The following is a 27,224-nucleotide window of genomic DNA, read 5'->3' as shown; positions in this document are numbered from 1 at the left end:
AGACTCAACAGATAAGAATGGTTATGAGGTCATTGATTGCTTTTGTCTGAGCCCCATGATGATTTTAATGAATGTCTGGTATTTATTTATAATGTGATTGATGGGGAATTATAGATAAGAAATATATATTTTTAAATTTTGTTGTTAAAGTTGAATGGGTCTTAAGGAGTAGGCTTCGCTTCTGCCTATCGTTTTCAAACATGTTATTTTTCTTAAGGTCTGTCAAATGGAGATTGTTGTTTTCCCCTTAATGAAAAGGTTTGAATAAATGATTATTATCACAGAGGGTATTACTTTATGTGTTGCTACTTTTATAATATCTATAAAATAGTATTTTTAAAATGACAAATGTGCCGACAACAAACAAAACACTTGTATTTAAAACAAGTCATGATCATTAAAACTGTATGTCATATTGCTTAAACAACTGAAAGGTTGTTTTTTTCTTCTCTTTTTGAAGTAGAGATGTGGCTCTTTGAACGTTTACATATCGAACTATATTTCCCAGGATGCACCGCGCTCGATGATGTTCCCAACAGCTGACAGACGTTGAAGCCTCCGCCAGAGCCTTCGGTGGAAGCTAGTGTGTATCCTCTCGTCGGAAGCCCACACGGACGGAGAATACAAGCCTTATCGGACCTCGCCGAGTTGCTCGACCCAGTTCACGGTCGAACACGCCGTTTTTTTTTAAATCAAATATTACCTCGACTGTTTTTTTTCTTTCTCCCCACACCGTGACCTGGAGACAGTTGCTGTCAGCTAACTTCCTACGACAGGTCGCTGCGTCGCTGGACCGCTGCATATGTTTCATTTGAGCTTAGCGGTTTGACCCCCCCTCACCCTCCCCCTCACCCCCCAGTCCTTCCATCCGAGCCCAATGCTGAGGAATGGATAGTGTGTCTATCAGAGGTGGGAGGATGGTCGAGAGTGATGAACAGCCGGAAAGGGGCAGCAGCGGCGGCGGCGGCGTGGCGATGGCCGCACTGCATCAGTGCGAACTCATCCAGAACATGATTGATATCTCCATCTCCAGTTTACAGGGGCTACGGACTAAGTGCGCAGCCTCCAACGACCTTACGCAGCAAGAAATACGCACTTTAGAGGTAAGCAGCCTTCCCGATCTGTCATGGCATGCAGCGTCCTGTCTTGAGACACCGTCAAATTGCGGAGTCATGAAGCCTGCGCGCCGCATCCGCTTGAATGTACGAGCTGCAGGCTCAGTGAGCCGAGGGGGACCGAACAAGAGAGCGCGATCGGGTCTAGAACATTCCCAAACGGGGGTGCCTAGGATCTATCTTCCACTGCCTGACCCCTCCATCTCTGTCATTTGTCAGGAGGAGGGGGAGGCTCCTGTGTGTGCCTGGCCTAATGGCACACATTCAATAATAATCGGATGCACGATATATTGGCAACTCGTGATGTGCGATTTTAATGATCATTTCGACGATATGACTGGTGATGCATCAAAAAAGCTAAACAACTAAATACATAATTTCCATTTCAACACTTTTATTAAAATAAAAGGCCACATAAATTAAATTAAACTCCAGATGACCCTAGTCTATATAAGAGGCAAGCATGACGTAATATTTAGACTGATTAAGCCGGGGCTCAATTAAATTTGTTAAATACTTTAAGATGCCATACGATTACTTTAGCATGTGTGCAAAAATTTAAAGTAACCATTTATCTCAACTTTTGCTATACCTGTGTTGCATAGGCGATATTGCAATTACTATCCATTTACGATTTCTGGTTTACGATTAGTTTGCTGCTGCTATTACTGATGTTGCTGTATGTGCAGCTCTGTGACCCTCTGTGCTATGCGACAAACTACAAGGTTGTGTCAGAATTTCTTCACTACACATTACACTTTAGTGCTTTCACCAGTTTAGTAGGTCTGTCTGAATCTACAATTCCAAAATCCAGTGCCCTAGAAATCTCTGAAGTCTCTGTGAAAAACCAGTGTGCATTGGTGCACACTAGATCGCAGTGTGTTGACCACAATGCGTTTAGACAATTTTTGTGGGAAAAATGTATGTTTTTTTTTAATAAGCCATCAACGTTTTCATCATCAGAACACAGTGGATTCATAAATAGCTGTCATAAAATGTTCTTGCTGATTATGTTTTCACTTTGTGAAATCAGTGACGTCATAATTGCCGTTTAAAAAAAAAAAAGTGAGCAACGTGTCTGAATTGCTTTCAGGGCACTAAAATAGTCCCACACTAGATAGTTTTTTAGTTAGAGAGAGGGAATTCAGACATAGCCCAAAACAAACCCAAGACTTTGAAATGCATTTTTCAATTTATTGCCAACTAGAAGTCCTCCTGATCCAGATTTCTTCCCATCTTCGGATGTCTTGACATGGCTTGGTGAAAGAGTCTTCAGCACCAGGAAGTATCTTGGAAATGTCCAAGCAAAGAAATTGCTCCATATGTATTTTGCAGTTGAAGTAAACAAACTCATTTTCCACATGGCGTAAAATTTTGCGTACCAATATTACCTAATAATAAGCAGGCTCAATGCTTTACACCTCTGTGGTGCAGAAGTAGAGCGGTTGACCTATGATCGGAAGATCGCAGGTTCGCAGGTACCTTATCCGCCTGTGTCAAAGTGTCACTGAACCCCACATTGCTCCTGGTGGTTATAGGTTGTCAAATTATCCCTGAACCCCACATTGCTCCTGGTGGTTATAGGTTGTCAAATTGTCCCTGAACCCCACATTGCTCCTGGTGGTTATAGGTTGTCAAATTGTCCCTGAACCCCACATTGCTCCTGGTGGTTATAGGTTGTCAAATTGTCCCTGAACCCCGCATTGGTCCTGGTGGTTATAGGTTGGCGCCAGTGTTCGACAGTAGGGCCACCATTAGTCTGTGCATTGGTTAATAGGACTTTGACTCTACAGTGCCTTGCGGCCTGCTAAGAAGGTAGCAGGGGGTATATAAGTGTATGCAATTTACTATGTATGAAGACAACAGGGGTAAAACCTGAACACATATGAAACAAATTGGAATATTGGAGTTTTCAGCACTCAACAGCCTTATGAATAACAAGTGTGCTTCCTGGTTCATTGTTTATTTAAGCCTTATACCTTGGCTTAAATAAGTATCCCAACTCTGATTGACTAGAGGCTATTAATTATCCATGTCTGTTTTATTTCTGGATAACTCAACACCCCTATTAATAATTATACAGTTGCCCTTAAAAACTAATGTTTCAGAAAGCCCAGGGTTTAGGTTTCATCTATACGGCGACATAATACGATCTCAAATGCGCCTTATTGTTGTTGTTTCTTTAGGTGGGGGGGGGTTGGCAAGTTGTATTTGTTGTCTTGTTGTTGTCAGCTTAGGAGGGCATTATGATCCACGTAGGGGAAAGTGACACCCTCAGAACAACGAGAGGCAATGATGATCTTGTGTCATGCTCCCTGGTCCATCTTTTTTTCTTCCTCCCTTTTTCAAAAAATAATCTTGATCATTCGTGGATGCCTCGCTCATGTGTTATTTGGCAAGTCGCTGCGCGTGAGAGCAGTATTTGAGTTGCTCAGGCTGCAAAACAACCAGAAATTAGTTTGTTTTGTTTTATCAAGCAGTCAAAATGGCTACGCTCCTTTTTTTTTTTTTTTTTGGTGTTTTGTTTGATCCACACCCAGCCAGAGCAAATGACGCTGAACTTCTGGTCGCATTTGTGTCCTGAGGCAAAGTGGTACGTTTTCCAAGGCAAGTCTAGACTGGTTGGAGGCTTGAGTTGATGTGAAGTCACGGCCCATCCTAGTCCACATTCTTCAGCTCCTCTTTACCCGCTTGTCACGTGTGCCTTGTCAGTGGAACAGGACATGATCTGGCAGAGTACTTCCTGAGGTATGCATACTCTGTAGATGCGTTCTGCATCTGCATTGTTCTGTGTGACAATGGACCGGCAGACACATGCTTAGGGAAGATTGGGGAAAAATGTGCTTTTTTTGCCTTTTTCCTTCTGTCTGACGGGGTGTTTTATGGGTCGTCTCTCTAAACTAGTTGTGTAAATGAGGCTACATCAAGTTAGTTTTAGCTTGTTTTTGGTCTTGCAAGAATTACCATCTGCCATGGTTTTAATGAAAATTGCTTATTTTGACTGTACATTGCTTGCTGACTTTAGTTTGAGCTTTGCAAAACCAGGACTGTAAACATTTTGGCGTTTAAAAAAATGTGTTTGCTTTGTTCCAAAAGCTCAATTAAAGACATACTCTGATGAAAATGTTTTTTTATGCAGAAAATTACCCGTAAAATTGCACGTCTCAGTATTTCTTTATTCAATTGTTGTGAATCAGGAGCAGATTAAAAAATGCTGTTATTTGTGTCGAAGAAAATATGCTGGGAGGGCTACAAGCTCCCTGCTCTGCTCCACTCCTATGCAGCCAAATAGATTCATGTTTTCCTCGTGTGAGCTGGCATCTGGCTCAAAACTGCACGTCTGGGCTCTAATAGTGCTTGCCATTTATGGTGCACCAGTAATGTTCACTTAGCGGTGTGAGGGGCTGTAAGCCATAGGGAGGGATTGTAAACAGACAGATGAGGGGAAGTGGAGGAAGTCCCACACACAACTCAGGGTGATTTCTAACGAACCACTGCTACTCTGCAGAAATCATGTCCTAGAAAACATCACAGGTGGCTTTTAGTGAAAAGACCATTGGGAACGCTTCTACAATAGATCAAAAGATGATCAGAGTGGGTCTTTAAAGAGAAAAATACAGCTGCAATGCTAGCCTTCCAAGCTTTTTTTTCCATTATTTGTGTTTTTGTATTCTTAAGCTTCTTTTTAGACATTTAAACACTTGAAGTTGCTGAAGCACACTAATCTGCACCACCCTGTTTTTGAATTTCCCTGTGGAGACCGCTACATTTTTCTCTAATGACAGAGGTGACCAGCGCTGCAGATGAGCGTACAGACATGCACGCATTCAGGCTCTGCAACACATCGCTTGTGTTCTGGGTGGGAGCTGGTAGGGCCGTTGTAGATCAACGGTCTTACTTCCTACATCTTTACTGGAACACTGTTTTGCAACTCGCTTCAGCTGTGCACTTTCACTTCCTGCTTCAACCCACCTTAAGATTGCTTTAGCCACATAATTCATATAAACGAGAAAATTAAGGAGTCTGCCATGTCTTTATATAAAATCATTTTTTGTGTTCGCTCTAGCTGTATCTTACAGACCACAGAGGCCTGCATAAAAATGTAAAAATTATAAACATGCACATTGTAGCAAAAGTACAAAGACCTACAAGTCACTGTTAACCAAAGCTGCTAATTCATGCGTAGAATTTGTGCAGTCTGTGAGAGGTCAGGGAAGTTGACTCACTCATGGAGCAGAGGGTCATTGCTCCCATATTGCGCTGAAGTGCAATCAAGAGCGGCTAGAACTGGCTTTATTCTCTCATCGATTATTATCGTTTATTATTCCACTTGAACTGTGTGTGTGTTGTTTTCCCGCCTCGCCGATGAGCGGATAATGAGGAATGGAGTGCCACCTCGTTCCTTACTTTTTCACATGTTAATCCCACTCGACGCACTCACCTCCCATGCAGTCTTTGTGCTGCTTTCACAGCCGCACTTCACATATTTTTGACTTTTGTATTATTCATGGTAGACTGTGCAAAGAGGAAGCTTTGGTTACACCATCCTGACAACTTCCAAACATCCTAACAGCAGAACTCAAGGGCTTTATTTATGCATGGTTTTTAACAAAAACCTTGAGTAAGTGTTACACTTTCCATAAAATCAATTGAGCGTCTTATCTTTTTTTTTTTTAAATCAGGACTGTGTTCTGATCTGCAAACAGCAAAGCATCACTGTTTTGTCTCCTCGTGATGCTTGAGAGAGTTTGCCGTGCTCTTGCGGCGCGAGCTGTTGTGGCTGCGTCTATATTTAGACATTTTTTTCTTCCTACGCATTTTCAGGGTTGGTTGTTAAATAAGAAAATCAAATGACGCGCAAAGAGCCTCTGCGAGAGAGGGCGGGAGCAGACAGGAAAGGGGAGGGGGGAATCAAAGCCAATCCGCTGGGCCGCCCCTCATGACAAGATAACCTCTGCGTATGTGTTTGTGTGCCTATCGGAGGATGTCGCTCACATCGCGGTTTGGAGGAAGCACAATTCCAGTGATTGTCAGCACTGACCCTGACTCGGTTTCCTCTCTTCCTTGCAGTCTGGTTAAAGGATTGCATGATGTGGAAATCAGTGTGGTTGAACAGTTTAGGCAGGCCTCGTTTTATTTCTGAACAGACTCGGTATAAGTTCCATCCTTTGATTTTTTTTTTTTTATTGTCCCCATAATGTCACAGTATCTGAACCTCCTAGACTTGGAGTGATGCTGATCGGGGCCAGGTGTATGTCTTTGTGTAGGTTATCAAGGCTAACATACACACCTTGTCTGTATTTGCACAAAGAGTTGGAGGCAACTCTATCAGGACTACGCAAGCCCCTCCCAGCTCAGCGTCGGCCTGTGCTGAAGGCAGCAGCAGCAGCGATGGAGGATGGGCAGCCGCACATTGTCTTGAAATGTTGACCGCGGCACCCCCTGCGGATCCAGATTGTGACCCGACCTCTGCACAACGGTGTCTCCCATTGTGTTATTGTGTCGCCTTTTATGTGCCAGTTCTTACAACCCGATGCAGCTTCATGGGAAGAGGGAGAAATAAACTGTGCAACTCTTTTGGGGTTTTTTCTGCAGTTATTTCTTTAGAGCTCAGAGGAACAAGCATTATGGTCGATGTGAGATCAGGAGAGGTGTTGCTTAAAGACTGAAGAAAACGGGTGCACATGTAGTTAAAAGAGAAAAAAAATGGAGCTGACCTTCCTGTGCAAATATCATTTTCTGGGTAATAGCATTGGAACTTAGCTCTCAGACAGGCCATGCTATCCTCTGCAGGTGCTTCAAAGTGGCTGTGTCAGCAAGAGCCTTGAAAAAACAACTGAGGCAGTGGGATCGGCTCACAGAGTCTGCTGTGTCAGGCCGGCTGCTGCTAGGACTCCTCCTCCTCCTTTTCTCTGGCAGCAAGCACACTGGCTGTCACTCATGCCGGCACAGCCGTTGCCATGGTGTTGTTTTGCTCCACTGACAGGTGGGCTCTGACGCCAATTCTCCTCCCACCTTCAGGCCACGCGTCAGACGCTGCCCCCCCCCCCCCCCCCCCCTTCTGCGCCCAAAATAAAACTGGCCTGCCATTATCTGTGCATTTGATGACCCTTCTCCCAACACATATCAGTTTGGTGGGTATTTTTAATCCATGTCACCTATTTCGTCGTCCACTAGTTACCCTACATACCCTCTGAAGAGCTGATGGTAAACAAGTTGGACATGTTTTGTAGCTGCTGACATCTGCATTGTTTTTTTGTTGTTTTTTTTTGAGTTCTTGTGTTTCACATGTGTGGGGAAAATCCCACTGAAATGTTGCTGACGACTCAGAATAGATGTTGCTAGGTAACCTGACGTCACCATGCTGCACTAGTGTATAGGGAGTCAAGGGAGGAGGATGGCTGATTAGACACATTCAGCGAATGCATCTCAGCATTGATCTTGAAAAGGCGCTAAAATGTGAGATGAGAGCGCACCGAGCGGGGTGTTTACGGGTAGGATTGGGTTCGTGACTGATTTGTCACAGCTTCACACCCTGAAGTTCTGCATTTATCTTTCACTCCCTTTTGTGCGGCGCTGGTCTGTCATGTTTGCACACATGTTGAGAAGTAAGACTGACAGGTCAAACTGTGTAATGACACCACTGTCGTCTGCTAAAACAGCAGCTATAGCTCATTTATTTTCTGACGTTCGTTTACAGTGTCTGGAACATGACCCAGGTATTAGGATCATCTTTACCTGTCAGATTTCATGCTGAAAGTAATTACACTTTTCTGCTGTGACTTTTGAATGTTATTTGTAAGGCACATAAAGAGCAGGAAAGCAGGGCCAGGCGACGGCACAAAGAGCCTTTACCTCCATTTTCCTCGTGTCTGCTCTTTTCACGTTTCCAACGCGGAACCGAGATTCTTTTGTGAGCTGCCACCAAGCAGCCTTTTCACTCCCCAAGGCCGCATTCGCAGTGAGCAGCGCGGCTCCTGGAGTTTCTGTGTGGCTGGTGAGCGATTTGTGTCACAGAGATGCATGAATGAGCGTAGAAAGACACACACACCGCCTATTGTTCGCTCAGGGCTTGAAAGGTGCAACACCAGCCAGCTAAAGGCTCATCTCAGGGTGCTGCCGGTGTAACGGACTCTTGGAGATAGACTGCGTGATAAGGACACACTATACAGTCATACTGAGCTGCACTTTGAGGGCTGCGGTTTACCAACACCATGGTGTTCATTGTAGAACTTATTCACAGGACAGATCAACACATTTAAATTGAAAGCACGGGAGAACCATAGCTAGAGATGACGGGCCTCAGAGAGGAACATTCCTACATGATGCAGATTTGAGGTTATCTTATATTTTGAAACAGCCGCGATTGATGTCATTTTAAACGTCAGCACAAATTTCAGCAAGGCTTCAGTAATTATTGTGCCCATTTCGAATTGTAAACACAACAAGGCTGGAATGCAAAAACAGGCGTTTGAGCTTGCACTGCATTTCCTAGTAACTGTTTTAAGTTTTGTCTTCATTAAATGACATAGTTCTAAATATTTCTACATCTGCATTCATTTGTCCAATCAACTATATGTACATGAATTGTTTAAGCTACAATTACTGGGTATTTATTTGATTTGTTCCAGACCCTAAACGGCACCTAAAAATATTTATTTTTGTGACCTAATAAGCTGTTTTTTCATGATTCATAATAGGCCTGCTTAATAAATCGCAAATGTATCGTCATTGCAATATCAGTGCTCCGCAAAAGACAGCATACACTTTGATAAATGGTTACCTTAAATATTTACTGCACACATACTAAAATAATCCCATGGCAGTTTGAATTATTTAACGTATCAAATACTGTCCTTTAAGCATTTCACCAATCGGATGGGCCACTTCACCTTGTTGACCAATCAAATGAAACTCTTTTGTTAGATTCCCATCTCCTATGTAAATGTGGATCATTTGGAGTATCATTTATGTCATGCTGACATTTATTTAAATAAAACTGTTGCAGTGAAATGGAAATGTTGTGTAAGTTGTTTTGTGTTTTGTCATTTGTTCATGTATTGCAAGTTATATCGCCATTGCAATATTGTTCACTAATATCACACGTCGTAAGTTTTCCTCATTGTGCAGGAAAGAGTTCATAAGGGACCGTGGAGGACCTTGAACAGGGGGCCACATTTTTGAGTCTTTGTTAAAAATAATAGTTGAGTTTGGCAGCACATTAGCCCAAGTTTGTCACTTCTGGCTGAGCATTCATCCTCTTAGGACAATTTTCTGGAAGCCTAAAACATTTTTAAAAAAACGCTTTCTGAAACACTTAAAGTACCCAAAACCCAAATATTCACCAATTATCCCAAAAAAAGTTTCCCTTCTATTCCAATGCTCAAAACCCAAAGAGGAATTAACCAAGAGCCCCCTGGAAGACCTTTATCAGGCGGCCCCTTGGGAAGCAATTCATAATTATTTAAAAATGAACATTATTAGTAATTATCACAAATATTCCATATTCAACTTTAAAGAATTAGTCATAGAAAAGAAATAGTTTAATATTTAAACCTAGCAATTGCAGGAATACCCTAAAATACTTTATGAACCAGTAAAAGCTATTTATAAACCCACTTTGAGCTATTGTAAAATCATTCCCAGTGGTTTTTTCATGACGTCGTTTTCTAGGACATGGTTTCTGCAGAGTGGCTGGAGTTTCTTAGAAATTTGTCTCTGAGTTGTGGGTGGTACCATTAGCTGGGAGCAACCCCCCCCCCCCCTTCCCCTCCCCAGTCTAGAACAGGGAGTTGTAGCCCACTTAGTTGTATTTTCTATGTAACAAATACAATCTTTTTCAAGCAGTATTTTCTTGTCTGCTCCTGATTCACAACAATTTGAATAAAGAAATACTCAGAAATGCTATTTTGAGCACATTTCCTTAATACATGTCCTCCATAATCAGAAAAATTCCACAAGAACACATTAAAAACACTGAGACACGATTAGGTTTCCCTGTCGATGTGCGCAAAACCGTTGCATGTTGTCCCATAGTTATTCATTGATAAAATTACAGTGCTGGTCATGTGGCGCTTTGGTCATTTCTGAGAACTTTCATGCTCAGCTGTTTTTGTTTCAGTTAAATTTGTTCTGCCATCAGTTTATTTGCTATTGCTGTCTGGTCTGAGGTAGATGTAGGGAAACTTTGGTTGTGCCAGAGTACAGAGTAATTAAGAATGAATGGACTTCAGTCTTTATGTCTCATATTTTATAAGTTTGTTCACTGGATATGTTTTTTGTGTCTCTGCTGAGGCACACCGCCTCTTTCAGCTGTAGTTCCCCAGTCTCTTTTCTAGCCCATCTGTCTAATGTTCTCTGTTGCTCCCTGCAGGTGAAGCTGATGAAATACATCTGTAAACAGCTGCAGTGCAAGCACAAAGTGCCAGAGACAGACAGGCCAGAGGCCCTGGAGAGCTACCCTCACTTGCGAGACTGGCTGCGCACCATCAACCTGCGGACAGAACTCATCAAGGTAGGCCGACTTTGTCTGATTGCCAGACTATTCTAGGGAAGGACTGTAGTGTTTGTATTACAAATGGCGTGTTCTCAGAAAATGCAACCAGTGTTACCCGTTCAGTAGGAGTAGGAAGAATTTTATTTTTATTCCTGATAAGTGGCAGAAAACCTGAACTTGAGCCAAAGAGTTTTTGTCCTTTTTTAGCATGCACTGAAGTGCTCAGAGAGCCCATGGAGACTGAAAGAGCTAGACAAAACATTTGTTAATGTTTTGCAATATATAAAAGACTTTTCTTTTTTCCAAGTCCCCAAAATTAAGCTTCCAGTTCTAATTCCTACCATGTTTGCAAGTCTAGAAAGGGCTTTTCCACAGGAGTGTGAGGAATGTCCCAAAAGCAAATGTTTGCTGAAGACTTCACAGGTCCACATGAAAGCTTTCTGGGATTGTTCTGGTCTTCAGTTGAGCGGAGAGGATCCCACACCAATTTGTGAGGGTATTTAAATGATTTTAAACGTAGGATTATTACATCCTTCAGACGACAATGGGTTAAACTGCAGACCGTGCCCTGTGTAAACATAAACTTTCCAGATGACTGAGGGAATATAATTCCTGTTAGAAACTTGTTTGGTTACCTGGATTTTCATTGCCATGTCTGCTGTAGTTTTATATTTTTAGGTGGAGCAACAGTAGAGACTCACACACGACGGAAAACCTTGTATAAAGTTTTTTACTTTTTGTATCCCATCTATTTAAGGCATTTGTGTGTTATTCTTTTCCAAATTTCTCTTTCACTTTCTTTCTATTTTCTCTTATTTTGGTGTGCAGAGAAGCTCCTATTCTTCTTGTCTCATTCCTTTGCTCTATACCTGTTATTAGCAATTATTACCCCTAAACACGACTACGTCAGGAGTTTTCTTTGAGTCAGAAATTTAATGTATTTTGAAAAAATAAGTACTGGCTCTGTGGATGTGGAGCTTTTGTTGCATCCTGATGACCAACTTTGGTCATCATCTCAGATTATTACACTGAAATTTCCACACTGTAACTATTTGTTCTCCACTGCGGGGTCGGTGTTATGTTATGTACATTTCAGAGCCATTAACAGGTATGAGGAGCCTGTACTGACAGCAGCTGTCCAGAGATTGGTACACATTTTCATTTAGCTTTATGCTGGAACTGTGCACAGATAACTATAAAAGGGGTTTCTAAACGAGCTAATCTATAGGGTTAACAGGTGTGCAGTGTTGGATGACTGTTGCATTTCCGCCCAGCAACAGTGCATGACGGAGTAAGACCTCAAGAAAGCGATCATTTGTAAGTGTTCTGTCGGTTGCATCGGAGATGTTGCAAATGATGAGGTGGGAGGAGTCACAGCAGTTTTAAGTACAACATCTCCCGCTCTTGCTTAGCCTCTCTGTGCGATAAAGTCTTGCTTGTAGTTTACACACGTGTGGGAGGTTGCCCTAGTTTTGCAATCAGTGTTTCTCTACTTAGAGTAAAGGTTTAACTGAGCCATTAAATCGGCACATGCAGTAAAGAAAACCTCTTATCTCAGGTAGTGGTTATTAATCATAAATACTCCATGAAACTATGTCAGGTTTATAGGAAAGGTTGTGTTTTTCTCATGTTGGCAGGAAAGATATTTATTGGCCATTGTTTCATATCAATCTGTTTACGTTTATCACGGCTATTCCACCATGATTGTACATTACTCACATGGTTTGAGATCTGATCACTCTGGAAACAACCCATCCACCATGACATTATAACTGCATTCTAAACAGTTGACTGTATACGAGAACTGGACTGAGTCAGTGTGACATCTCCCATTACTTTCAGCTCCAACGATATGAAGTCAATTCAGTCCCCATTTAGTCTCGATATGGATGCCACCATGTTGGAACCAGACAACAGCAGTAGGCATCAGTTGGTATGAGTCAGTCTCAGTCAACATTTCTATGGCAACCAATCAGGAGTGAGCTTGTTGGAAGTCCACACCCCACACAAAATGGGCTTGGGAGAATCTGTCAATCACACGTTTTGAAGATGCAACGTAAGACCTCATACTTTCATTGACGCGCCCGATTGGCCAGTTCAGAACTTTAGTAAGTTGCACCACAGAAAAACTTTGTATTAGCAAGAACATGTTAAAAAAGATAGCAGAGCAAGAATGGCTATTCTGACTAATAGAATGACTGAGTATTAGCTATTTATGAGAAGTAAATGGAATTTTCCTTCTTGGAGCCAATTTGGTACTTCCTATTTGGAACGTGACGTTGAAGGACTCCGTCCAGTTCTCACATACAGTCAATGTTCTAGAAAGTAGTTTTAAAAAAATTATAACCTTTTAATACTTGCACTGTTATCAGAAAGGGGTAGACCTGCTAATTACGGTAGCAAGAACCACAAGGGGTTTACTTTTCACTTCAAAATTAGGAGCCAAAAATGTACCAAGAAGTCATACCCCATATAATAACACCATCGCCAGGAGAGTGATGCTTCAATCAAAGTAAACTTAATCCTTTGTGTTATGGTTATGAATGAACAAAAACTCATTATACAAGATATTTTTTTTCCCTCGTCGATTGAGAAATGTGTTGAGTCTGGCAGCACTTTTAGCCTAAGTTTGTCACTATTGGCTGATTTTTCATAATCCTTGGACAATTATCTTGAAGTTGAACAGATTTTTTTTTTTTTCCAGTTACTGAAATACTACTCGTACCTAAAACCACAGCATCCTCAAGCTATGCGTAACAGTTCCCCTTAATGACTTTTCTCTTCCATTCTGACACTTGGGACCTAAAGAGGAATTGAGCATGTCTTCAAGCCCAAATCCTTTGAACTGTTCACCTTGTGATTGACTGTTTCCATCTGTTGGTAGCTGTAGCAATGAGGTAGTGGTTTAGCTTTGATAGCAAGATGGTAGGTTTAGTTACCACTCTGATTGTAATGAAGTGTCTTAAAGCAGGGCACCGAAGGGCTATAACTGTACATGTCAATTACCAAAACATTAATAGGCGTATTTAAACAGAAGTCTATAAGTTTAAATATTTCTGGCTTTGAGCACTTTGTAAAACGTTTTCAAATCAATTGTAAGCCCAGAAGCATGTTTTCTGTTAGTAGTTTTTCATCACCTGCAAAATATGTATACTGGAAGCCAGAAACATACATCCTAATAAGGAAATCCTCCATTCATCAACATAATTCACTTTATTTCATGTTCAAATGCGGTCCATAAAAGAAGACAGATACAACATACATAGTAAAAATAAATAAATATACCAATAAAAATAGAAAAACAAAACAAAACTACAGTTTACAACCATTTAAAAAGGAGTATAACCTCTGTGCCCAGTGTGGCGGAGTTGAGCGGAATGAGCCTCTTTTAGGATCAGTCAAAAACATAATTGCATTTTTAGACTTGTCCAGGCGCTCCATGAGACTGTATGTAAGCGTACGTAGTAGTGCTTCACAGGTGGGGATGTGAGCATCCAGAAACCACTGACTGGCTCTGTACCAGGGGTTTAGCCTGTAGCAGAAGCTTAAAGGCATCGTTACAGGTCACTATGAATCTACGGATTGTCCCACCTCCATAATTCCACCACAGAGGAGCAGTATACAGAAGAGGGCAGTAAGCTCTGAATAACGAACACTTCACTTGAAGAGAACACATACTGGATTTTCTCATCAGCATATTTGCCTGAGCGTAGAGTTTGCAGTATGGTCTCTGAATGTCTCTGTCATCCCGCCAATCATCAGAAATGAAATTTCCAAGATATTTGATAAATGAGGTTTGTTCCAGAGGCTTTCCACAAAGCTTAAAAACAGGAAAGTTTACTTTTTGTCGCCTTTGTTAAATATGTTTCTTGGATTTATGTATGTTAGAGCTTGAAAAGCTGGTTGTTGTTATACTGAGCATATTTAAGGCAATATCTTTCTTTGTAAGCAACCTTTTTTCTCCTTGTTTTTTAAAAGTTGAACATAAATGAATCAATGGGTTTGTTTTATGTCATGTGTTTGTTCTTTCTTTACAAGGTCACTGAGCATCTACTTCTCTCTTGTGACTTGTTTGCAGGCAGTTGAAGCAAAGTTGTCTCTAGACGCTCTGCTTCAGATGACAGACGTTCAGATGAGAGATACGATGAGAAGACTCGGGTCCAGTTCAGAAGAATGTACGAGACTCAGGTCTGCCCTTTCATGTCTGAAGAGTGCTACGGAGTCAGGTATGGAGTACTACTGTGGGGTCATCTTGATTTTAAATGTACTGGTGTAATATAAATAAAGTTTAGCCTCAAATACAAAAGGATTTAGACAAATAAACACCTTGTGTGTCTGAAGATCCATAACCCCCTACTGTAACAGTAACTGTCCAACACATCTGTTTGCGTCACTGCTGGACAGGACAAGTTTAAAAATTGTAGTTGTGAACTCTGTCTTGATTGACTTGACTGTCATTTCACAGGAGGAGAATTGAGGGAGGATGCCACATACTGGTTATCTGAGCCCACCAGGAGGGACAGTGGCTCCCTGCTGACTGCAGACCAGCTCTCCAACCTGGGAAATCGTCCTCACAGTCCATCACCTCTTGCCCGCCCATCTACTATCCAGTCAACCCCATCCACCCCAAGTGCTACGTTTCCCCACCCCCGCTCAGGCTCAGTCCCCACACCAGAGGCGCTGGCATCATACATCCACAGTGAAAGCCCACTCACTGATCCATTCCCGCCACCTTATCCCCGTGCTGCCTGGCTCCACGGACACACCTCCACGCCCCCCGTGACTCCACCCTCAAAAAGGCGCCACCGGCTAAAGCCTCCATGCACCCCTCCACCTCCATCGCGCAAACTGCTGAATCTGCTCCCCAACATCACTTTGACGCGCAGCAAAAGCCACGAGTCCCAGTTGGGCAACCGCATCGAGGACCCTCCCACCAACAAGTAGGTCTCTGAATGAAGCCGTTAAGTAAAGCAAACGAGACACAAATAGATTAGATTGTGATTTGAAGGAAGATTGTTGGGTCAACACAAACTCTAAACACTAAGGCCACATGTAGGATCTAGATCAGGAGCCTTACGAATGTTGGCAGTGCTAACTGATAAGGGATTTGCCATTAGTCTCCGTCAGACAGCCTTTTCGCACCATCTCCGTACCCCTTTCCAAATACACTGTTCTGTGTGGCTGGGTGTGTTTGTCTGCAATCTTTTCACTGCAGTAGGAGTGGAAGATGGACGGCTTTTCATTGTAATCCGCTGGAAGTTTCTGCGCCACCGTAGTCCTTGTCCGGATTTACAGATGACGGCGTTTCATAAAACGAAAGCACAAAGACAGACCTCCATGAAAATGTTCAATTTTCATTTCCTCTGCAAGCGTTCACTGCCTCCAGTTGAATGGTGACTGTAGAGACGCCTCTCCCAGCTGTTCTGTGATCATTAATCCATCACTCGAGTCGGTCTTCTAAATCGGGCCACATCGCCTTGTTTCCGCGGAAATTCAGCTGCGTCTTCTTGACTGTCGGAGTTCGTTTTCCAGCTTCCTCCACTTGCGAACCACAGATTCATTAATCTTGATTTCTCTGGCAGCTGCTCGATTCCCAATTTCCTCCGCGTAGCTGATGGCTTGCAGTTTAAACTGCACTTCATAAGCGTGTCTCTTTGCAGGTGGAATTTTCAAGGTTGCCAAAACGATGTTGTTCTGGATCATGCACATACCTGCACTTTTGTACTATTCGTAGGTGTGTTTTCTTTCACGTCCACACTTCCCTCCTTTACCATTCTCATGCTGTCCTCTCCTACGTCCTCTTTACTGAAGTCAAGCAACACCGCACCATAGGGCACTCCATACATTTTGGAGAAAGTTTAGAACTTTTAGTGCTTCTTATGGTCATGAAAATACGGTAGACTTTTCTTTGGAAGTGGTCGCTAAATCACGCGTTGCAGAGGGCGGCGTATAGATAGCTTTAGATGATTGTTGGTGGAACCACAGAAGGCAGACGCATTGTAGCTCACTTTGACAGAGTGGACAAGGTATGTTGAGTTCTTGATTAAACATTTTTCATAGGGTTTTTGTGAATCACTGTTCCTCTGGCTCACCAGGACCAGTGTTTGTTGGGAGACTATTCCAGGGGCAAATGCCTGCCCTTTGGCAACATAATTCAATTGAGCTCACAAACCCTTCCATCCTGATAAGGTGGCAATTAATGGACGGAGGAATGATTATCAAATATGAATAATATGTAGGAACAACCCCTTTGCAGAAATAAAAATATTGACATATTAACTAATAAGAGTTGATGAGGTTTGTTCTCAAATGTTTGAAAACAACACTTTTTATTTATAAAAATAGCTCTTCGTCTTCTCTCCTCTTTTAAAAATCCAGTGTGAGGAAAGAAGCAGTGTTACTTTCCAATTCATTTGGGGTTACATCCTTTCACATCCTGCTTGTTGCTCCTTTGCTCTCCTTGCATGAGCGGAGCTAATCCCATACAGATTCCGAGAGATTATGAGTCATGTCAAAACAGGAAGTATTTCTGAGCTGGTGGCAACACACACAATCTCTCTCCCTCATTTCATTCCTCCCCTCCTCCCCGTTATGACTTTATGCACATCCACAAACATGCTGCAAATGTATCCATGATATCTGGTTTGTTTATGAGAGAATTTATTGGTAAAAAGCAGCACAAATAAACACGGCTGACAAAGATCCTATGGGCATATGATCACGCTACTTCTTTTTCTTTTTGTGTACCAGTTGTTTCAAAAGAGGATAACTGATTAAGTTAAATAAGTGTGTGCTTTTCCCAAAGTTAATTCACTGCATGTGTGTGCACATGTGGGTATAAATCACAGATCTGGCACTGCTTGGTACTCATGCGACCTCAGTCTGTGTGTTAAGAAAGTCTTTCTAGTGCCAAAGCTGTTAAGGAGCTCCAAAGTGTCTTCCTGTGGCTCTTACATAATCTGCCCTGTGCTGCACCCTTACTCCGCTGATGCTGCAGACCAGTTGTGGTGTCCACCTTTTTTTTTGCCTTGACTCACCAAGTCTTTGGTGTTTGTCTTGGACAGGGGTGTGAAAAAGAATAAGCTGTTTCTGAATATGCAAGTTAATGGAAATGGATGTGAAGACTCGTCATCTCGATACCCCGTCGGGCCCACACGGACCCCCACATCCACCCCGACTCCTGCCACAGCACCTTACACCCTTCCAGGGACACCCACCCTGATGGAGGAGCACAGCATCATTAAAAGTGAGTTGCCTGGATGCATACACATTTTTACATCAACATGGCGAATCAACAAATTACAAAATAGTAAAAAACTGTTCATAAAATTGTGTTATTGTTTTAATTTTGGAAAGTATTTTTCATAATTGTTTACATTACTGTACAAGTCTGTAGATTTTTAGTCCATATTTTTTCTTTCTTTATTTCTTTCTGTTCTATAGATAATGCAGCCATGCATCGGAGCTCCCCACAAGCAGTGAGGAGAGACATAGGTCTAGCAGTCACTCACAGGTAGGACTTTGATTCAAACAACTACACATACATATAAACAAAAATATTGGGCAAATTGGAACTGACAGAATTGTGGGTTTTGTGCAGATTTTCAACCAAGTCCTGGTTGTCTCAGACTTGTCAAGTGTGCCAGAAGAACATGATGTTTGGAGTTAAGTGCAAACACTGCCGGTAAGTTCAAGGCTTTTATTTTAATTTAAAGAATGTCCTAAGTTTCATTGTATGCACCAGAAACAATGTTGTAATGTTTAAAACATAAAAAAATCAGTTTGCTGTTTGAATTATTTGTTGTTATTATTTGTTTTACTTAAACACATTTGTAAGAAAAAAAGAAATGGTAAAAAGTGCAAAAAGCAGTCATATTCTAAATAAGCTAATTATCTGAGACAATAAAGTTCTTAAAAATGCTGAATCTTTCATATGGAAGAACTTAATTGTTGCAACACTTAAATGTTACAGACCCACTCCTATGAAATTGTGTTTTTGGTGTTTTAAACATGTTCTTGTTGCATTCTTCTCATAATGTAGATTGTATATAAAGAAAATTCAGCTTAAATTGCATTTCTGAGTCTTTATTCAAATTTTTGTGAATCAGGAGCAAAAAAAAAAAAATGGCAGTTTGAAAAAGCACTTATTTGTGATGTAGAAAATACACTGGGTGGGGCACAAGCTCTCTGCTCTGAGCTCACAGGTGAATATCTAATGAATTACTGTGGCTCTGCAGAAACTGTCCTAAAAAACGACCATTTTTTTATTTTAGCTAAAAACGGCATAATCATAATTCTTAAAAAATCACTGGGAATGCTTTTACAATAGCTCAAAAACTGATTGGAGTGGGGCTTTAAAAAGAGGATCCTTTTTATAGAGTTTTAGATTTGAATGTCTTGTCACTTTGGGACAACTGACCAGCTAGTTCAAAGTCAAGTATGAAAAAAAGGAATTTGAAGATTTCAAAGCATAACATTTAAAAGCAGAGAATCCGAGGATTGTTTTATGCGCCAAGTTAGGCTGAAAATAATAAACGTCAGATGTTGTGGCATGGAAATCGGTGCCTGGCTTTGTCCATGCATTCAGAAGTCCTAAATAACACTTCATGCACATGTCTTTAAACATCATCTAGAATCACAAAGGCCTTTTTAAGCCAGAATCAAAGTTAAATTATAAAATGATTCAGCATGGAAGCTTCTGCCAAATTCAAGAATTTCCTTGGAATGTCTCATGGAACTGCTAGCAAGGACTTGACAGGTCCATTTCACAACTGTGGTTAATTTCCCATTTATGATCAATCATCTTTGAAGATTTGATTTGATGGCTTTGAGTGAGATTCAAGTTCAGTTCAGACCTGTTCCTCTCAGACCCGCGGGTCATCCCGCAGGAGTTGAGTGTGCCTGCAGTCACAATTCAAAGCCTGCAGTATCATTCCTTTGAAAAGCCGCACCTAGACTTCGGAATGCACCTCGCTTGTTTTAACACTGCACTGAATGTGCTGATTCCTTCAAAGAGCAGCTGGAGACTTGTGTGAACACATGTTTTGAAAAAGGACTATAATTTTTCTAATAGATTTGATGTGATTTCTGCAATTTTAGGGATTATATTAGTCTGTTGCCTAAAGATGCCACATGGATAAACTTACAGTAATTTACCATCAGAGTTCCCAATAACAAATTTTTACACACTTAATAAAGTAAAAAAAACAAAAAACATACACATTTAAATCCTTAACAAATGAGCCAGTAAAAGAATTTCCTTGCAAAAACATTTGAAGGAAGGAAGACTATAGTAAATCTTGATTTTTACGATTAAATTCTGCTTATTATTTTTGCAGATTAAAGTGCCACAACAAATGCACAAAGGAAGCTCCATCTTGCAGAATCTCTTTTCTACCAAGTAAGTTTTAGTCTCCCCTGACTTAGTTTGCCATTGTTAGGCTCACTTTGCATAGCTTTAATGCATTTTCAATGTTAAATTTTGCAGTTGCCAAAATTCGGAGAACAGAGTCGGTCCCCTCTGACATAAACAACCCCGTTGACCGGCCACCAGAACCTCCAATGTTTGGTACGCTGCCGAAGGCCATTACAAAAAAGGTAAAAGAAAAAAACGTATATATTTGTTTTTCCTTGTGAAACATTCAACCTGGGTTTTCTTTGAGGGAAAAGACAAATATATCCTTCCAGTTGCTTTACCATCTGCTCTTGCGAAATGTAAAGATAAGCAGCACAGTTCCGATTTGCTGTCGCCGTTTTCTGAAAAATTCCGCCCGACTGGTGTCTACACAGGATCACCCTCCTGTGATGAACCAGCTGGACTCCAGCAGCAACCCGTCCTCCACCACTTCATCCACCCCTTCGTCCCCAGCCCCCTTTCAACAGAGCAACCCCCCAAGTGCCACCCCTCCGCCTAACCCCTCGCCTAAAGGCCACCGGGACTGTCGCTTTAACTTCCCAGGTGAGGCCCACGTTCTCACACAACTTTGCACTTATCTTTGCATGTTTGACCTTGATGTCTCAGGTCTAACACCCTCTCCATTCACATTAAACTGAATCTACTCGTTTAGGGCTTGTCTAACAATGAAAACTCTCCCTGCTCTGCTTCTCTTTTTTTTTTTTTTTCTTCGCAAAAGCTGCCTGTTACTTTCAGCACAGACAGCAGTTTATCTTCCCCGGTGAGTTCTTGTAGTTTTATCGTGTAACTTCCCTTGTAGCCTTTTCTCTTTCCTAAGTGTTTGCTTTTGGGGGGGTTTTAGCAGTTGATGGAACCATCTTTTCAATTGCATGATTAGACTGAGTGCAAATTTACTCTTCACAGCATTTTGACGCCATCTACTGGAAGTTGTGGGAAACGAAGGATTTTTGTTTCTGTTGAGGGATTTCTATGAGTTAATAAATAAATCCCCCTTTTTTTTTACTTTCTCTTTTAGATGTTTCCAGTCTTGCTAATGTGTACCATGATCCACTCCAAGACACTGTGTAAGGATTTTTATTTTATAAAATATGAGTTTAGAAAAGTGGATCCTGATGAGACTTTTATGTCTGAAATATTACATTTCTTTTTGAAAGTGGGGAGAAGGACTATTCAACTGATGACATCCATTCTGAGCTGGTTGAAGACGAGGATGAAGAGGTAAGGATGACTTTAACCTCGCATTGTGTTGCTGTATCTAGTTCGGGGGCAGTTTTTCTTTTTTAAGATCCTCTGCGATGAAAATATTCTTTTGTGGCATTTTTTAATGATGGAGGTCATATAAAGAGAGAAATTGGGCTTAAATTTGAATTTCTGAGTATTTTATTTATTAAGTCTGGAGCAGACAAAAAAATAAATATTTGTGATGTGGAAAACGCACTGGGCGGGCCTCAGGCTCCCTGCTCCGTTCCATTCTGATGCATCCACTTGTAGACAAGTGCGACTTTAAGAAGTGTGTTCTTCAAACACATAAGGCTGTTGCTTCGTGCTTCTAGCAAGCGGAGGAGGATGATGAGGCAGAAGATGAAGACCTGGAGGCAGAGGAGGGGAACGATGACGAAGACGAGGGAAATGAGGAGCGAGGAGAGGATGAGGACGACGGGGAGGATGTCGGGATGAAAATGGTTTCGGACGGCGAGTGCGACGAGCTGGACGATCTTCCCAGCTCTCGGGGAAACCAGTGGAAGGGTCCCATCTCCCGCAAGCCCAGTCAGACCAGCGTCTACCTGCAGGAGTGGGACATTCCTTTTGAGCAGCTGGATTTAGGAGAACTTATAGGAAAGGTGTGAAACCCCATGGGCATTAATGCTGCTAAAATACCCGTTTCTCCTAAAAATCCTCTTTGGCTTTTTCATGCAGGGCCGCTGGGGGAAAGTGCATAAGGGTAGGTGGCACGGCGAGGTAGCCATTCGCCTCCTCGAGATTGACGGTAACAATCAGGATCATCTGAAGCTCTTTAAAAAGGAGGTGATGAACTACAGACAGACCAGGCACGAGAACGTGGTCCTGTTTATGGGGGCCTGTATGGCTCCACCGCACCTAGCTATCATCACCAGGTACAAGAGGGAAAGTCTGTTATCTTTTTCAATTAAAGGTGCTTTTATGACTCTCCTGCAATCCTGTTTTTTAATTTTCCCAACAGCTTCTGTAAAGGGAGGACGCTGTATTCAGTTGTTCGAGACACTAAAAGCACCTTGGATATTAACAAGACCAGGCAAATTGCTCAGGAGATTGTAAAGGTATTTTTTATGGAAAATACTTTGACTTGTATTATCCCTATCATCCAGTTAAGTGAATTGCAGTTTTTGGTACTGGACAAACTACAATGATTCTTTAGAAAATGTGTTTTCTAATCCAGCTGTTAAAAATGTGGATTTGTTTTCATTTTATTTTTTGTATTTCTGTCTACTATTTTTCCTCAGATGGCTCAGGACTAGTTTGACTAGTCATCTTAACTCACACACTCAGCATTTTTTTGTTGCAAGACTTAATAACCTTTTTGTTTGTGGTCTTTAATGCAGGGAATGGGCTACCTGCACGCCAAAGGCATCGTTCACAAAGACTTGAAGTCCAAGAACGTTTTCCATGACACGAATAAGGTGGTGATTACTGATTTTGGGCTGTTTGGGATCTCTGGAGTTGTTCAGGAAGGGAGGTAGGAAGCTCCGTTATGATGCTTTTGAACCCTGGGCCTTAGTGCTGTTTGAATTGCTCAAATATTTCCTGGCAATTTGTGCGAACCTGCTGAGGCCTGCAGGATTATCTGCACCCTCAAGGTCTATGGTGTTTTTTGTTTTTTTAGGTGGAAGTTACCTAATTGCAAACTGCCATTTCCAGAACATTCTGTTTTTGTCTGCACTTAGATCCAGCATGGATCTTTACAATTAACTATTTGAAGACCCGCTCTCATCATCCTTTGGTCTATTTTAAAAGAAGTGTTCCCAGTGTTTTTTAGTAACAGATGAAAAAAAAACCTGTGTTGTTTTCTAGGACATAGTTTCTGCAGAGCAGCAGTTGAAATTCACCTCTGAGTTGTTGCTGAGATCGTTGATGCAGAGCAACCCCGACCCCCTCCCCTTAACTGAGAGCTCCTACACTCTCTCCCACTAGCTTACAGCCCCTTACACCCCCAACCTAACGTTAGCAGAGCAACAAAAATAGTGAGCAATGTCAGAGCTATCCAGCTGTACAGTTTGGAGCCAAATACCAGCTCTCATGAGGAGGATCTATTTGTCTGCAAGTGGATGCATCAGAATGGAGCAGAGCAGGGACCTTTTGGCCCAGTCATTGTATTTTAAGCAATATTTTCGAAACATAATTTTTTCGTCTGCTCCTGATTCACAACAATTTGAGTGAAGAAACACCAAGAAATGAATTTTTAAGCCTAATTTTCTTAAGAAATATACCACAAAAACATGTTAAAATTTTTTATCAGTGGGTCTTTACAACACAAGTATAGATTAGAAAAAGTTCATTTTTCCTCTAAATTTGTTACTCAAAGCCTATTTTTTTTCTTTTCTTTTCTCAGGCGTGAGAATAAATTAAGACTTCCACATGGTTGGATATGTTATTTAGCTCCAGAAATTGTGCAAAAGATGAGCCCTGGTAACAATGAGGACCGCCTTCCTTTCTCCACAGCAGCAGATGTGTATGCCTTCGGGTAAGTCGAGGGCACGCTTGGGTTTAAGTTAACTTTTAAACGAGAATAACCATTTGACGACTTTTTTTTTTTTTTTTTTTAAGAACAATTTGGTATGAACTCCAAGCGAGGGATTGGCCAATCACCAACCAGCCTGTGGAAGCTACCATCTGGCAGGTGGGGAGCGGACAAGGGATAAGGAACGTTTTGGCTGAAATCAACCTGGGCAAGGAGGTCACGGTGAGTTCTGACGGGTGGCTTCTGCAGACCCCCCCCCCCCGATTCATCAGTCACTGATCAGATTTCTGACCACAGGAGATCCTCTCTGCCTGCTGGGCGTTTGACCACAGAGACAGGCCAACGTTCACCCAGCTGGCCGACATGCTGGAGAAGCTGCCCAAGCTTAACCGCAGACTGTCTCATCCGGGACACTTCTGGAAGTCTGCAGAGTAGGTATCTCCCCCATGTGAGGGGGAAGACACTGGACATGTGAACACTGGACATGCTTCCTTGTGGTACAGCAGCCTGTCAGGCCTTATCTGCTGAATAAATTCCAAACGCTTATTCATTAGAGATGTCTATCTTAAAAACAGTTAGAAATAGTGATTTATTTAAGATGCAAGTAGCAACATGACCTCTTTGCTCTGATGTTTTAAATAATGTGAACTTTTTAAAGGCAAATGTGACTTTTAAGGGTTTTTTTTCTTAGTAAATAATATTTAGACAGAGATTCTGGATTGTTGCTTTCTTCTTCATATATTTAAATGTTAATTTGTGTAATTCAAGAGTTTTTAATGAGTTGTTTAATGCTGATTTCCAAGTACGTTAAAATAAGGCTGACAGCAAAAGATGATCCAACTAGATATCAAAAGAAGCCTAAAGAGTACCCATCACTGTATGTAAATATAAACTGTTTATAATTAATTTCAGGTCTATCTTTAAGAATTTCAGAATGTAGCTACATTTATACTGCATAATTCCCTTATGCTGCCTTTTACGCCACGTTTTTATTAAAAAGACCTTATTTATGAAATATATCAATTTACCAGTCACAGGATGACATCAGTTATAGGATGAAATATTTGGTGTGGATCATGCAACATGTTGGTGACATAACATTGAAACAAACTAGCACTTTTTTTAGCTGTGATTCTTGTGTCTTAACTGTTTAATCAAGCATAGTGTTTTTAGAACGTGAGCATCTGACTCTGTTCTCTTTTCATTTTTTATTTTTTTTTACACAGTCCCACCCTTTTAATGGTTTTATATTAACATTTTAAATTGTTTTATTTGTTTGCAATAATAAGGCACATCCTTTTTATCACAACAATTACAGTGGGATGATTCATTTTATTCACAATAGACCATCACAACAGCAGAAGCATAACTGAACTGTCACTGGTTCTACTTATTTTCAAATTTTAGGTTTTTGCCTTTAATACCTTAAAAAAGTTAAGTAAATTTTTGACAATTCCAATCTGTTCAGATCCCCTGATGTTTGCAAGCATTCACACCTTTACCAGCATCACTGTTTAAAATATTTTTGGCTCTTATTCCTCTTTCAGTCAGAATAATAATAATAGAGTAATTTTCTTTCACAGCCATTGCAAATCCAGGTAAAAAGTTTGTTTTTCATCACTGTAGTTTGTCAGAGACACTGGACAACTTTTAATGAGGTGACCCTCTAAATATACTTTTCCATGCAGCTTCATAATCAACAAAATGCTTGTTTCTGCAGCCTTTCTGCTTTTTATTAATGAGTACATTTCTGAAATCCTTTTGCTTTTCTCAAAAACAACTGTCAGGCCTCCAAGACCACATAGCTCATGTATGTATAGGGAAAGGCCAGGTTTATGTAGAAACTTGACTTTTGAAACTGAAAACTTTGCTCTTAAAACAAACATTTCTGTGCATTTTGACTTTCTTCAAACTAATAAATGCGTGTGATGCCTTACTTTGATTCTGCCTGCTGCATTTCCACTAACCATCTAACCTGTGTTCTCCTTTGGCCCTCTCTGTTCTTTTTCTCTCTCTCTTTTTTTTTCTCTTTTAATCCAGGTTGTAGCAGTCGCTCTAAAACATAAGCAAAACAAAGCCAGAGTCTGCCTTGCATGCTCCTGAATCCTTAACTTTCATTGGATTGATCAAAGCGTTGCCTCTGCCTGAAACCAACGCCGCTCCCACTAACCTGCAATCTGATTTTTCCACGCCTAACCAATGAGTTTTCTTGGAGGGGATCCATAGACGGACGTCCGCCGTCGCCCTTTTTGCATTGGTCGCGTCAAAAATCTCTTTGCCTTCCTTTTGTTCTGTGGTTTGAGACGGGACACTGAGGCTTATGTCTGCGCTAAGGCGTCCTCCCTTTCTCTGTGCTGCTGCGAAGGGTCCTGACTACTTGATGGTTTTATTTTTTTTGTTATTTCTGGACAAAAAATGGACCCAATCCTGGGCAACTTAATTTATCATTTCCCGAGGGTTCGACACGCAGCACGAGCTGTATCGACTTCATCCCGCCTCGTCTCGCAGGTTTTTATGTTATTTGTTTTGTTTTTTAAAGGCACTTGCTGATATGTTCACCAGCCTATGCTAAGACACAATATGCACTTTTTGAAAAGGACAAAATCCTAATCATAGACTTTTTCAGAACTATTTTTAGTAATGGTCATTTCTTTTTCATTGTGACGTTTGCAGTGTTTCATAGTTATTCCTTTCAGGTGAATCTCGTGGAGGCTGGACTGTGTGATGTGCTCACTTGTATGTCGTCATTTTACAATCCAATAGGTCGATGTTTATGGGATGCTTTGGAAAATAGGACACTGGTTTAGGTGTTTGAGTGTGCTCAACTTGACAGGTCAGATGCAAAAAACTGACTATAACTAAATAGTACAACACAAATATCAGTTTTTAAAGAATAAAACGCACTTTAAAAGTGCACAAAATTTTAACTTTTTTTCTTTAAATACCATGAACAGAAATCTAGAGCTGAAGTGTCCTATATCCTTCCTTAAGAGTACCTCTCTTGCACGCGTCTGTGCACAGTTTCTGGTTGCTGACTTCAGTTGCCGTGCTTGTATTTGTCTTTTTTTAAAAACTTTTTTTGGGTTGTTCTTGTGACTGGCTGTGGCACAGTGTTGAGTAAGTGTAAGATTGCAGTAAATGTGTTGCAAATCCACTGGTATGTAATGTACATACATTATTTACATTACATTATTCATTGATTATTTCAATGAAACTTTTATATGTTAGTCACATCACAACATTTTTAAGTAGGTACTGATATGACATAGAAGATATGTAAATATAAATATATGTATATTTATATTTTTTTCATATAGGAAATACTGTATAAAGGCTGTACAGAATTTTTTAGATCGGGCCAAGACGTGTTTTTTTTTTTTTAATTAAATGTGAAAAATTCATATTTTTGTATTGCATGTGACTGCCATCCTGTAAGCAGTTTCTGTTTTCATCCATGGACAATAAAACTGGCTTGTCATGTAA

General features: G+C 41.1%; 1 protein-coding gene across 2 annotated transcripts; it reads left to right on the top strand.

Annotated features, from left to right (window-relative positions):
- The first annotated feature begins 508 nt into the window (after positions 1–508).
- LOC101175586 (kinase suppressor of Ras 1) lies at positions 509–27,224 on the top strand. Of its 2 annotated transcripts, XM_023962300.2 has the most exons (21): positions 509–1,103; positions 10,489–10,629; positions 14,690–14,837; positions 15,077–15,551; positions 17,676–17,857; positions 18,055–18,124; positions 18,212–18,295; positions 19,950–20,011; positions 20,099–20,208; positions 20,401–20,569; positions 20,745–20,786; positions 21,042–21,090; positions 21,181–21,244; positions 21,580–21,867; positions 21,944–22,140; positions 22,227–22,323; positions 22,606–22,739; positions 23,613–23,744; positions 23,828–23,963; positions 24,039–24,172; positions 25,782–27,224. In XM_023962300.2, the coding sequence occupies exons 1-21, from the start codon at positions 888–890 to the stop codon at positions 25,786–25,788; spliced, it is 2,937 nt and encodes a 978-aa protein (XP_023818068.1). In that variant the 5' UTR covers positions 509–887; the 3' UTR covers positions 25,789–27,224. The 2 variants fall into 2 exon arrangements, with proteins under 2 accessions (XP_023818068.1, XP_023818069.1); XM_023962301.2 differs by lacking the exon at positions 20,745–20,786.

Source organism: Oryzias latipes, chromosome 14 (genome assembly GCF_053564925.1).
Source record: "Oryzias latipes strain Hd-rR chromosome 14, Olatipes_Hd-rR_3.1".
Lineage (NCBI taxonomy): Eukaryota > Metazoa > Chordata > Actinopteri > Beloniformes > Adrianichthyidae > Oryzias > Oryzias latipes.
This window is presented reverse-complemented; position numbering and strand designations above follow the sequence as displayed.

Bases quoted from the DNA above. Each gene is read 5' to 3' on its own strand.
- LOC101175586 (XM_023962300.2), top strand. From the start codon at position 888: ATGGATAGTGTGTCTATCAGAGGTGGGAGGATGGTCGAGAGTGATGAA. The intron at 18,125-18,211 runs GTAGGACTTTGA...GGTTTTGTGCAG, and splicing joins GGTCTAGCAGTCACTCACAG to ATTTTCAACCAAGTCCTGGT. The intron at 22,740-23,612 runs GTAGGAAGCTCC...TTCTTTTCTCAG, and splicing joins GGAGTTGTTCAGGAAGGGAG to GCGTGAGAATAAATTAAGAC.